This window comes from Hemicordylus capensis, chromosome 6 (assembly GCF_027244095.1).
Source record: "Hemicordylus capensis ecotype Gifberg chromosome 6, rHemCap1.1.pri, whole genome shotgun sequence".
Taxonomy (NCBI): domain Eukaryota; kingdom Metazoa; phylum Chordata; class Lepidosauria; order Squamata; family Cordylidae; genus Hemicordylus; species Hemicordylus capensis.
Genome location: NC_069662.1, coordinates 68,746,549 through 68,760,361, shown reverse-complemented (window position 1 = coordinate 68,760,361; position 13,813 = coordinate 68,746,549). Strand labels below are relative to the sequence as shown.

Below are 13,813 nucleotides of genomic sequence, written 5' to 3'. Positions count from 1 at the left end.
CTTGGCGCTCTCTCCCTCTCTCTCTCCCTGCATGGTGGCTGTTGCTGCTTCTGCTCTAGATCTTCCTCGCCTTTTGGGTGGGGCAGGTGAGAGGATTGGACTGGTAATAAATTCCTCTCAGGAGGAAAAAGAAAGACTGTGGGTCTAAATCTATACAGTCTTTTAGATCTCCTCAAAACATCCCCCTCCACCCTTGATTATTTCCTCTGTGATCCCAGTTTGAACAAGAAGGGAATGTAAAGAGGTGTTCTTAGTTGCTGCCTTGCATCTGTGGGATTCCCTTCCTCTGGGAGCTTGCCAAAGCCTGGTGTGTGCTCTGAGATCTTTCTCTTTCTTGCTTAACTATAGTATTTGTATATTTCAAATAAGCAGAATGCTTTTGAACTGACCTTTGGAGATGGGGCTGTAGCTCAGTGGTAGAGCATCTGCCCTTCATGTAGAAGGTCCCAGGTTCGATCCCTGGCATCTCTAGGTAGGGCTGCAAAAGTCTTCTGCCTGAAATCTTGGAGAGCTACTGAGATAGATGGACCAGTGGTCTGACTCTTTAAAAGGCTATGGGGAACTCTGGGTTTGTGGTGTGGTTTTTTTTAAACAAATGGTGAAGGAATCTATGACAGTGCTGCACACAGCTTATTAGACAAGGTTAAAAAAACCTGATGTATTAGAAGGTGTTGGGATATTTAAGTTACCCATGTAATAAATGCTGTCTGAAATGGTCAATTAAAAGATAATTCTCCAACTGTTGGTTGATGTCCAGAAGAGAGACACTTCACAGTGCATCAGTCCACATGCATATTTTGCTCAATATGCAAATTAGTTGCAGCAAATTTGCATAATATGCAGATTAGGCTCCCCAGATTTGGGAAGCTTGGATATGGCAACCCTAATCCCAACTAAATTACTCAGTGGCACTACTCAGGAATTACTGAAAGGACTACTATATTTCAATAGGACTTCCTCTAGTAAAATTAGTTAGGATGTCAGTCTGCTTGTTTAATGTTTAATGAACGGGCTCTGTTGTGTGTGAGAGATGGCATTTTTTGTGAAAGGGTAAACATTACATTTTACTAAATTGGTGAAAAGTATAAAGGAACTAAGTGTTTAAATTTATGGCTGAGTGCATGCAAATGGATGCATGCAAATCAGTGTTCCCACAAACAGGGATTCCCTGATGTTGTTGTTGATAATAATAATAATAATAATAATAATAATACAACTCCCAGAATCCCCTGTTGCAATGGCATTTTCTTGGGGATTCTGGGAATTGTAGTCAATAACAGCTGGGAATCCCTCTTAGAGGGAATTCTGATGCAAACAGAAGTGTCTTGCCAACCCAGAATATCCGTGCTTTTTGTTTACAGTCAGTGTGGCAGTTCACTCCAGGGAGGCTATGCTCTAAGAGGCAGGCTAAAGAAACAACTTTGCAGTTCCTTGAAGTTCACAGAAGCAGACTTTTTCTGTGGCAGTATTTTTAGGACTTGAGGCACCTTTTTACCTCTTTTAGAAGGGAAGTTAATTAAGGCAGTTATTTGAATACCAGAAAAAGCAGTGTTGAACTGCTTTCCTTTCCTTATTCAATCTGGACCAAATGATTGTTGCATTGTCATTCACTGTACTTACATTAGCTGTTCTCCCTCACAATGATCCAGAGGGAGGGAGGTGAACCAGCATTAGAAACTTCAGTAACAGTTGCATGAGAACATTTTTCACTGTGCCATGGATGTAGAATAAAGTTCTACTAAGTGCATTTCTTACTTACATAAAAGAAAATATGTGGTGTTATTTTTCCTCTAATAGCTCAGCTTGGAGACTACAATGCTTCTGTCCATCTCCCAGGATACCTCTCAAATCATTGCTTTATACCAGAGCAAAATAAAGATTTTCTAACCAAAGTAGAATCACTACATGAACAGCACAGGTAATAAACCATTTTAACAATGTCCCATTCCATATTTTCTCCATTTTGTAGATATTGAAAAACGTGATTTTTTTCCAGAAAAAAATGCTATATTTATGTCAAGCCTTACTGTGGCATTCCAAATATATGGAGAGTTTGGCAGGCTGTTTGTTGGAAGGAAGTAATTCCAGCATCACCAGACAGGTGGCTAAATTTTGTAGCACAGCCCTCCATTTGCATTAGAGCTTAATAATGGGAAAATAGGTGATGGATTTAAGGCCAGAGCAACTGTCGCAGCTATAGAGGGGATAACTGTAGGTGGGCACGTAGGTATTGGGATCATTTGTATATTAACAGCCAGCCATATATATTCCTGAGCTCTTGAATTGTTTAACCCCTCTCAGATTCAGGAGTTGGGAAGGCAATTGTTTAAATTTTGGTCTGTATGTAATAATCTCATAAGTATGAAATACTGCTGTCTCCCTTTGAAATACTGCTGTCTCCTCCCTAAGTTATGTATTCTTAGTAGTTCTGGTAGGTCTTTTATAACTTAGGAGGACTTTTTTTTAGCTTATTTGGTTTTATTGTTTGTAGTAGAAGTTTGACTATTTTCTCTTCTACATTTGTTTTAACCTTATGCTGGTCGCTGACCGAAATATGGAGATTCTTCACCTCCAATATTACATTAGTATCCATAGAAATACTTCAAAATAATCACTGGTTCACTTTAATATCTGATCACTTTGAATCCATGAGTAGGAAACTTGCAAAAAAGCAAGTGTAGTGTAGAATCATATAAATTCTTTCTTTTTGCTTTTACTTTTACTGGAAAAACCTGTGGTAAAATATGATGTTTTGAGGAAATATTTACTGTAATTTTGGGCAGAAAGGCTGCATCAGCATAAAAACCTCAGTAAGGAAAAAAGGCTGAAAAACTGCAGAAATGCCGCAGTTAGAGGGGAACATCATGCATTATTTTTGTTGTTGTGTTGAATGCTTAAAATTTTACTACAGCTTGATCCTGAATTCTAGCGTAAATGCTGCAGGCGGCAATAAACAATGGCAATAAATGCACCATGCCTTTCTGAGCAAAATTACGGTATTTAGTTTCAGCAGCTGTAGGTCTTGCTGATAGTATGATTTAACAAGATATTTCTTTTAAAACAAAGCTAAAACTTATGAAATCATTGCAGAATGTTTGGAAATAGTTCAATGTTTTGTATACTTATTGATTGGGTAAAATTAAGTGATTAAATGTTTAAACATAAGCCCTGATCCAAAAATCCTGAAGGGCTGACCTGCACGAGTGGGTTTTCGTGCTTAAGACTGCATTTTAACACTCCGTCCCACCGGCAACCTTCAGGTCTTGTGCAGAAACAATGAGAATACAAAGCCTGGTTATATTCTCAGGACTAAACTACATGTTACATTAAATAGTTAGAATGACCCTTGGTGTATGTTTCTTTTGGAGCTTTAATGTCATCTAGCCATTGGGGAAAGTGATCAGGATTGAGACTGTAATGTGTGGGTAGAAGAGGGAATGTTCAGCTCATTCTGCTTGTGTCACAGTCCTGACTAGTATGCTCTCCACAAAGCTGTTTTTGGGGCCCATAGGAAATTCCCTTCTGTGGCTAATAGCATCTGGCTGGGGGCATTTTTTAAACTGTACATAACAGTCTGCACTTCTGTGGCACAGTTCTCCATTGTTCTGATAATATGTAGGACTAGGCAGAACAAACTGAATGTATATGGATAATGGTATCCAAAAAACTTCACCTGTAGCCAAATGGCTTTTCCGTTAACATAATATTTTGACTTTCCCCCCAGTGGCCTGAAACAATCAGAAGCAGAGTCCTGCTACATTAATACAGCAAGAACCCTTGAATTCTATGGTGTAGAATTACACAGTGGTAAAGTATGTTTTCAGTGGGTTTGTTTTTTTCATTTGGAGTAACTTGTCTTTTTCAGATGGATCTGTTGTTAACTATAATTAGTTATTTGTAGATGATCTCCAGATTAAGCAAGAGTACTTGCAGTGTTACCAACTGAATTTTTCAAGGAGTCTCATGCCCTTTTAAAACAATTATTATGTAGTTGACTCTGTAAAAAGTGTTCCTATTGACAGTGAAAGTCAACTGCTTCAGAATAGAAATGTGAAGTTATAGTACCATTTTAGATTGAAACATTTGGCTTGTATAGCACTGACTGCCTTAGAATTCACTGAACTTTAGTATTAAAATCAAGACAAGAAAGGTGGCATAATTACTTTGCTGAAATCTGATACAGACCAGAATCCAAAGAGCTATACTAGTTGTGCCCAAGCCTTGGGTACGTCCCAAGAGCGTAGCAAGGTTGGAGTGGGCCTAGAGATAACATTTTAAAATGGCCTCCCCTCAAAGTCCAGGGCCTCTGCACGCCCCAGGCCCCCAAGGATTTAAGTCTGATATTTCAAAATAAGTATGCTGCCTGGAAATACATTTCACTGAATACACACACACACACACACTTCACAATATATAGTGATATACATTGAATATTATATAGTTATGCTACTTTTAATGCTTAGAACACACTAGAAACACTAATTATTAAAATGGGCCCCTCGCTGCAGATTAGCAAAGGAGACTTTCAACCATGCAGTGTGAGCCTATGTATGTTTTCTCAGAATTCTGAACAAATTCTGTAAAGTTTTATTCCAGGAGGTTTTTCACACAGAGCTTTTAAAGCCCTTTAACATACATCTCCTCTGTAATGGAGGTGCTGCATTCACATGTTGGCCAGATTTACCCTGAAGTCCCTGCAAGTTATTGGGGAGCAGTTCACACTCAATTCACGTTTTTCACTGCTCGTTAGAGTGTAGCCTGATTTATATTGAGAGTTAAAAAAAAAAATCCACTATTTTATGTTGGTTCTTTGGGACAACTTCAATTTCGCAGTAAAGCGAAACAACTTCAGTTTCGCAGTAAAGCCTCACAGTAAACTTGCAGTAAAGCCTGCTGTGTGTAAAAGTCCCAGGTAAGTGTGTGGAGAATTGCAGCCTCAGGCAGCAAATCTAACCACATTTAGCTGAAAGTACATTTCATTGAAACCTAAAGGACTTACTAGCAAGGAAAGCATGTCTACTTCAAAATAAACTCCATTGCATTCAACTGTCTGAAATCCTTCCCTGGTAAGTGCATATAGGATTGCACATGCTCAGGGATGTAAACCAAACTAATTTGTGCTCCCAGCATATTTTGCTAGCTATAGGAGACCAGTAAGTCCCAGTGAAGCAAGGAAGATAGGTGGAGAGAAATAGAGAAAAGCCCTGCTAACTTGGTAAAGAGGCACCTTTTAATGTGGTGATTCTCTTTATTTAGTAGGGGAAGAGTAACTGGCCCTATCCACCCCCAGCTCAGTACTTCCAGTGACTGTTGCTGGTGTCTATTTTGTGTTTCTTTTTATATTGTGAGCCCTTTGGGGACAGGGATCCATCTTATCTATTTATTATTTCTCGGTGTAAGCCACCGTGAGCCATTTTTGGAAGGGTGGTATAGAAATCGAATTAATAACAACAACAACAACAACAACAACATCGCACACACTGAAGTTAAAAAAATGGAAGTGAATACATCAGGAGAGTTAGAAAAAGCCTCAAGTCCAAACACAATGGCGGGAACACCATACAAGCCATAAACACCTGGGCTATACCTGTTATCAGATACACTGCAGGAATAATAGACTGGACCCTGGCAGAGCTAGAGATGCTAGATGGTAAGAACAGGAAAATAATGACCATCAATCATGCTCTGCACCCCCGCAGTGATGTAGATAGGCTATACCTCCCTCGCAGCTCAGGTGGAAGAGGAATGCTGCAAGTCCATCAAACAGTAGAGGAGGAGAAAAGAGGCCTTGAAGAATATATCAAGGACAGTGAAGAAGATGCACTTCAAATGGTCAATAATGCGGAACTATTCAACACCAATAAAACAAAGCAGGCCTACAAGAAAGAGCAAGTCAAGAACCGAGCAGAAAAATGGAAAAAGAAGCCACTGCATGGTCAATATTTGCACAATATAAGTGGGAAATCAGACATCAGCAAGACCTGGCAATGGCTTAAGAATGGCAACTTGAAGAAAGAAACAGAGGGTTTAATACTGGCTGCACAAGAACAGGCACTAAGAACAAATGCAATAAGAGCAAAAGTCGAAAAATCCACCACAAGCAGCAAGTGCCGCCTTTGTAAAGAAGCAGATGAAACCGTGGACCACCTAATCAGCTGTTGTAAAAAGATCGCACAGACTGACTACAAACAAAGGCGTGACAAAGTAGCAGGGATGATACACTGGAACATCTGCAAAAAATACAAGCTACCTGTAGCCAAAAATTGGTGGGACCATAAAATTGAAAAAGTTGAAGAAAATGAAGATGTAAAAATATTATGGGACTTCTGACTACAAACAGACAAACATCTGCCACACAATACACCAGATGTAACTGTAGTCGAGAAGAAAGAAAAACAAGTCAAAATAATCGACATAGCAATACCAGGGGATAGCAGAACAGAAGAAAAAGAAATAGAAAAATCACAAAAGAAAGATCTACAAATGGAAATTGAAAGGCTGTGGCAGAAAAAGACCAAAGTAATCCCAGTGGTAATTGGCGCCCTGGGTGCAGTTCCAAAGACCTTGAAGAGCACCTCAACACCATAGGGGCCATAGAAATCACCACCAACCAATTACAAAAAGCAGCTTTACTGGGAACAGCCTATATTCTGCAATGATATCTATAACAACAGCAACAACATTGACAATAAAATTCTGGCACCCCAGGTCTTTGGGAAGGACTCGATGTCTGGATAAAACAAACCAGTCAATAACACCTGTCTGACTGTGATAAATAATAATAATTAAAGTACCATTCCTCAGGAGAAAAAGAGGGGTGAGAGAGAGAATGAGGAATCTGCCTCTTCTTGGTAAAATTTTAAGATAGATGAGACATGCCGGGGCTCAAGGAGCTCCTGAAGTTACACCCTAGTCTGTCCTAAAAGTCGTTTTCCCTGCTCCCAAATATGGAAGTAGGGCTGGTTGTGGTCTCTCGCTGTACTGAGATAAAAACCACTCTCTGCGGGTGCTCAGAAGCAGGATCATCTCTAATGGGGTGCGGGGCTGGGGGGCAAATCAGCATATGCAGGGCCTTCTTAACATTTCATATCATTACAGAATCATACTGACTGATGACATACAGTGTAAATAGTGTGAATGAGGTTTTTGTACATGTCCAACCAGCCTGGCATTTTGAAAGAAAAATAAAATAAAACACAACACATGCTTCACATTTCTCACTCAGACCTTCTGGGTTGCAAAACAACTTGAACATAAGTGCATTTGTTCCAGAAGTTTTTGTAATTTTCTGCCATGAAACAAGCCAGTTATAGGACTTTTTAGATTGTTTTTTTAAAAGCCAGCAAATTTTCCAATCTAATTTAAATTAAATATTCAGAGACTTCTCAGTCTCCCCCTACCCATATCAAAGCCCTATGGCAAGCAGATCCCTATATATCGGGGGGGGGGGGGGACAAAAAGGAATTCACATTCTACCTCCATTACTGGCAAAGGCTGGGCTGGCTGGCCTGGGCAGAGGGTCTGCAGAGAACTGTGGTGGGTAAGGGCAGCCAGCGCTGTCTACTCTGCCTGCCTCCTTCCTTGCTTGCTTGCAGCCTGGAGAGCTTTAGGCTTCAGCGAGGCCTACACGGAGGCCTCTCTGGAAGCCCCGCCGATCAGCTGAGAGGTGGAGAGAGAAGGAGCTCTAGCAGCTTGCAGGCTGCTTAGATTGCTGGCCAGGAAGACAACCAGGAGAGAGGGGGAACAGGGCAAGTGGCTGAGGGGCCTTGGGGCTGGGCAGGTGGGCATTGGGAGGTTATGTGACACATCTCTGTGGGGCCCCCAGACAACTGTCTCCCCTTACCTAATCATAGTTACACCCCATGGTACGTCCACTGGAGTTTTTGAGGGGTGTGTGTTTCTTCTTGAAATAATAGACCTTTCCCCTGTCCCAGTCGTATCACTATATAGTTTTGAAAGTCCTCTTAGTTTTAAAAGGAGTTTGCTGAGTGGTATATGGAAGTCTGCTGCTTGCGAAACACCAGCCCAAGCTGTGGTGGCTGGTAGTCTCTGGAACTGGGGGTGGGGCAGGGCAGGTATTGTTGGATGGAGCCAGAGGAAAAGGTGGAGCTGATTGTGGGTGGAACTAAGAGTAGGCCTGGTTCATTATTATCACTTTTATCTCTATCAACACATTTGATAGGGTTAAGAGAGTGATTTATGAATTCACAGCAGTATTTTGCTCAGTTTTCATTGTGGCTGGAAAAGGGGCAGCTCCCTCCCAAAAGCACCACCTCTTAATAGAAACATTAAATTAAACAAAGTTAAATATGAGTCTTCTGAATGGCTCCCTGCTTCCTTCTAGTGTAAATATTTGTCTTTAAGCATAAATTCTCCTCAGCTCTTCCCAGAAAACTACTCTAGTGTTACTAGATCTGAAGTGGGGTGGAGGGGTGGAATTAGAGGCCAAGATAGTACAGGAACAAAACTGGGGGTGGGTGGGTTTAGAAATGAATGCATTAGATCCAGCTTTCTGCGTACATTAGCTTTCTGCCTTTATAAGTTTAATTCAGAAAAAGTGGACTCTGAAAAGCACACATGGCAGTATCCAATTATATCCTTTAATAATAACATACATGCAATTCTAATCTGCATGGGGAGACTTTTGATAAGTCCCTTTCAGTCCTCAGCTACTAGAAGAATAATAGAGCAGCTACTCTTTGCATCAGTGTTCTTGCCTTGGAATCCAGGAATGAGACTGAGTTTCTCAAGGATGTGATCCCTGAATGATGTGATCCCTGAAAAATCACCTCATTATTCATCTGCACAAACTTTTTGTTTGTTTTGTTTTGATTTATATACTGCCCTTCCAAAAATGGCTCAGGGCAGTTCACAACAGAATAAAAACAATTGAAACCAGTTAACAATTAAAATCAAAACTATAAAAACGGAATAAAACCAATTAAACGTTCAAACAGTTTAAAAAAACTGTGGAAAACCAGGGCAAACATTTAAAATAATTTAAAACAGTTTATAAACCCTGGAAGGCCAGGTCAAACAGATAGGTTGTACAGGCTCTCCTGAAAGACAGAAATGAACTCAGATTACAGATTTTTGCCAGGAGAGCATTACATAGCCCAGGAGCAGATACAGAGAAGGCCCGCCTCTAAGTCGCCACTAGACAAACCAGTGGTAACTGGAGGCAGATCTCTTCAGATGACCTTATTGACCGGGGATCATGCAGAAGAAGGCACTCTCTAAGATAAATGGTAATAACCAGCACTTTGTATTTTGCCCAGAAACATATAGGCACCCAGTGTAACTGTTTTAAGACAGGCATAATATGGTCTCTCCAGGTTGACCCAGAGACCAATCTGGCTGCTGCATTTTGAAGTTTCTGAACTACGTACAAAGGCAACCTCAAAATTTATATCTTGCTCTTCCTCCAAGGAGCCCAGAATGATGTACATTAGGGATGTGCACAAAACCGCCTTGGCCTGTTTGATTCGAATTTGAACCAGGGTGGGTAGGTTTGGTTTTGCTTGAAACCTGCCCCCCCCCAGTTCCGGTTTTAATTCGAGCCCATTCGAACCAGTTCTAAAAGGTTCTACATAGGGTATAATGGGGACTCAAACTGGCCTATTACTCCCAATGTAGAGCACCTAGGGGCACAAAACTGGGGTGGGTGGTAGGCACCCAGGAGTGCCAACCACCCACCAAACCCCAAAGCAATCAAACACTTCTGTGATTATTGATGAATTTCTGAAGATTTTCCAATTTTTGTATTCCTCCCATAGGGAATAATGGAGATTTGAGGCAGCACATTCCCTCCTTTGGGGGGTGCCAGGGTACCCCAAAGTGGGTATGGGAGCACGGCAGGTCTGGCCTCAACTCCCCCCAGGCAGCCCCAAGTTTGCAGGATTTATTGTTTGTTTGTTTTTTAAAAAATTTAAAAAGAATTTCCCCCCTGTATTGCAATACATTAGGAGGAGTCTACATTCATAAGCAGTACTGTGTGTGCCCTTAATTGCTGTGAACTAGGGGGGCTGGTGCTCACCCACAGCTGTCTCCCACCCCCTTTCCACCCTTCATGGAAGAAGAAGGGCCTGGCTTCACTGGCAGAGTGGCTGCTCCCTCAACCTCAGCAGCAGACCCTTCCTCCTCAGAACCAGACTGGGAGGACCCAGCACTGGGCTCCGCCATGACCTGGGAATCATCAGGGGAGCCCCCACTGAGTTTCAAGAGAAGCGCTGAGGGGCCGCAAGAGGGAGGGAAAATCTGGCTGCACTGCCAGCCGTCAACTCCCTGCCCTCCACCCCTGCCACGGAAGGAGCTTCCCTGGCAGGAGAGCCCCCCATACCACCAGGCTCCACACTGGACAGCAACACTGGTGGCGCACCACCCGATGGACCTGCCAGTGGTCCAGGAACTGGTTCGGCAGCAGCAGGCTCCTCCGGATTGGGGCATAACTATAATTAGGCAAGGGGAGGCCATTGTCTCGGGGCCCCACTGCCTTGAGGGGCCCCCCAGAGGCAAGTCACATGACTCCCCATCCAGCTACTCTTAGTCCGAAATTGATCCTTCTGTTTCGTGCCGTCTCTGTCTCTCTCTCCCTCCCTCCTTTCCCCATCTCCACCCTGTGTGTGCAGCTCTTTACAAAAAATGAACGCTCCGCAAAAGAAGCTCCTCCTACATGTAGCATTCACATTCACTCCTTTAATATAATGTAAACAAACATACAGTGCTCGTCCGCAATGCTTTGTCCGCACTCCTTGCCCTTGCTTCCTCCCACCCATCATCAAAAACATGCATGCACAGTGGAAAAATGATTATTTGCCCCGACCCTCCCTGTGACCATTCCTACAAAGCGTAGGTGTCCTGAGTGATGACACACAACTAGTGGCTGTTTGAATAGGAGAACACGCTCAGTAGTCATGGGGGGTGCTGTGGCAGTGACCTGACCAGCAGAATTAGTGGAGGAAAATGGCACCTGGGAGGAAAGCAGAGCTCAGCGGGGTCGGGGCCATGCAGAGTCGGGGCCTCAGGCACATTGTGAGGCAGCTCAAGCACGTCAAGGTGAGCAAGCGCGGCTGGCTGGAGCCAGAAAGAGAGAGGACAGATAGGGGAAAACCCATCGCCAGCACTGCAGCAGGGGTGGAAAAGGAGATGACGAAGGGGCAAATGCACTTGCTCTAAGTTCACATGGCTTTGGTTATGTCGGGGCTTAAGTTGTCGAGAGGAGAGAGCTGCACAGTTTCTCCTCCTGGACCGACCCTCCACCCCAGCTCTGGAAGGAAATGCACAGAACAAAAGAAAGCAGGCTCCCTCGGGCGGCGATGGTGTGTGAGTGTTAAAGGCTCCTCTTTCCTTGCAGCAGCAAAACTTTGCTGTGTCTCACTCTGAAAGCCTGAACACACTTACTGGGGAACAAGCACTCATCCAGAGGGACTTTTTACTTCCAAGTAAACAAGCACTGGCAGGCATGGCTGCAACCCTGTGTACAATTAACACAAGAGAAAAGTTTTTTCACCTACAAAGTGGGGGAAACAAGTCTCTCTGACCAGGTCAGGCACGGCACAATCAATTTTCTGGGGGGCGGGGGTTGTAAATTGCTCGAGATAAATATCTTGTTAGCACAACCAGAAGAGACTGTTTGTAAAGCGAAAAGCGACAAGCACGCAATTCTCTCCTCCTTCGAACAAGACGAGTGCTGAGCTGACAGCCTGATTTCGAATCAATCTACAGCCCTTGCTGTGGATACAGCAGCTGCTCCGAGATCTCACAACGTCCCCTAAACTCCTCCCACCCCCCTTTCAACTTTCGGGAAGTTATTACCTTGCATCCCATTCCTTTTACATTTCTGGATCAAATGGGGGAGAAAGTGTCTCTTCCACTCACCCCCTTTAAACCTTCCACCACTTTTGGAAGAGTGAGAAATAGGAGGTTATTCATGCAGTTGAAATAGGATGGCTGTGCCACAGGCTCAGGCTCACACACCCCACCCCCCCCAATTTGAAAAACTCACCAAGAAAGGAGATTAAAGGGAAGGGAAGGGATCTTGCTTGGTCTATCAACCACAATCTTGGCAAATTCTTACACAGCATTTCACTGGATATCAGCCTAATTATATACATATATGGATCCATACGACCTGGATTTATTTGTTTACTCTGAAGTAAATTCCACAGATTTTAGTTATAGTTATACTGTGGTCCTATGCCTGCATGAAAGCCATTGATCTCACTGGTTTCTAAATTACTCTATAGAAGCCCTATTGAAATTACACAGTCCTAGAGTATCTCCTGAGTATTAAGTACTCTCTCTCAACATAGGAAGCTGCCATATACTGTGTCAGACCATTGGTCTATCTAGCTCAGTATTGTCTTCACAGACTGGCAGCAGCTTCTCCAAGGCATCTCATGGATATTGGTGGGGAGAGAGAACTTAAGACAGTGCTATTGTAGGACTGAAGGGAAGATTATCAAGTGACTTATAGAGTGAATTAAGATGCCATCCCCTTCAGTTTCTAACTATCCTGCAGGAACTGGGCTACATAGGACACATATCCAAACTATTTTATTAGTATAGAGTTGTGCTTTCTTAATAGTTACAAGAGATACTTCATTTGAAGTATTTATAGTAGCCTATAAGTAACATTAAACAGAGGTCAGATATCAGAAGTTATCAGAAAAAATATTACATGAAACCAAAAAAGTGTGGTGAAACCCACCCACTTTGCTCAAAACCTGGCGCTCTCCACACATACATTCCTCTGCCTTCTCAGTGCCCCCAGTCAAGCCCTGCCTGAGGTCATAGTTCTTGCAATTAACTATATAACTAGATAAATATAGATATATTTATAACTATATTATTATATTTATAATGATATAGTTATAGATAATATATAATATAGATAATATAGATAATAAATTATATATAACTATATAAATATTCACCATATTCATAATGGGGAGGTGAGTGTGAGTGCACTGTATATTGTGAAGTGAGTGTGTGTGTGTGTGTGTGTGTGTGTGTGTGTGTGTGTATCAGCGAGGGGCCCATTTTAAAATCTTGTCTCTGGGCCCACTCCAACCTTGCTACACCCCTGCTCCGGATAGGAGAGCCTTCATGCCACCGCCTAACCTGGGCCAAAGAATTCGCAAATGGGGACCTGTGGGACCCCAGGATGTCATCATCTCTGCCCACCGCGGCCCTCTGCATCAGCTTGTGGACCCCTATCACCTCTGCCTGCTACCCTGCTGCGAGCTTTGCTCTCAACATGGCGCTCAGAAATTCCCGTGAAAAAACTTTAAAAATTTTTAAAAACTGAAAAATGTTAAAAAAAACAAAACCCGAGGATTTTTTTAAAAACCCTATTTGAGGGGGAAATACTTTTTTAAAAACCTATTTGGGGGAAAGCTTTTAAAAAAAACACACTATTGGGGGGACCTTTTTAAAAAAAACCTTTTAAAAGAAAACCCCTTTTAAAACAAGCCTGCCTACCCACCCACTCCACCCACAACAATACAATACAATAAAAGACAATGCAATCAATAAACTACAAAATGGGGGAAGGGAAGCTGTAAAAACAAGGGACAACCTGCAAAAAACCCCACAACCCACAAATATACTTCCCCACAGCCAAACACAAAAAAAGGAGGCCCTATTTAAAAAAGGGAAAAGGGGACAATAAAAATTAACCACTTACGCCCTCAGTAAATGCACTAAGAAAATAAATAAAAAGGCTGCTGGGGAAAACACTGTGGGAATGGGAAATGAGAGGAAAGGGGAGGGGGAGAGTGGAGTCTGGAGCAGGCGGTGTGCTAAGCACACC

The 13,813-nt window shown here is 42.5% G+C and overlaps 1 protein-coding gene and 1 non-coding gene across 12 annotated transcripts in view; both read left to right on the top strand.

Annotated features, from left to right (window-relative positions):
• The window catches only part of PTPN3 (protein tyrosine phosphatase non-receptor type 3), a 188,594-nt gene that overhangs the window by 78,321 nt on the left and 96,460 nt on the right, over nt 1-13,813 (top strand). For all 11 annotated transcript variants that reach the window (XM_053265901.1, XM_053265895.1, XM_053265893.1 and 8 more), the window contains 2 exons: nt 1,798-1,918; nt 3,725-3,812. In XM_053265901.1, the coding sequence (XP_053121876.1) occupies nt 1,798-1,918; nt 3,725-3,812 (209 nt within the window). The remainder of the gene's footprint in view (nt 1-1,797; nt 1,919-3,724; nt 3,813-13,813) is intronic.
• TRNAE-UUC (transfer RNA glutamic acid (anticodon UUC)) lies at nt 400-471 on the top strand. Its single transcript has one exon. It is a non-coding gene; the product is annotated as a tRNA-Glu (tRNA).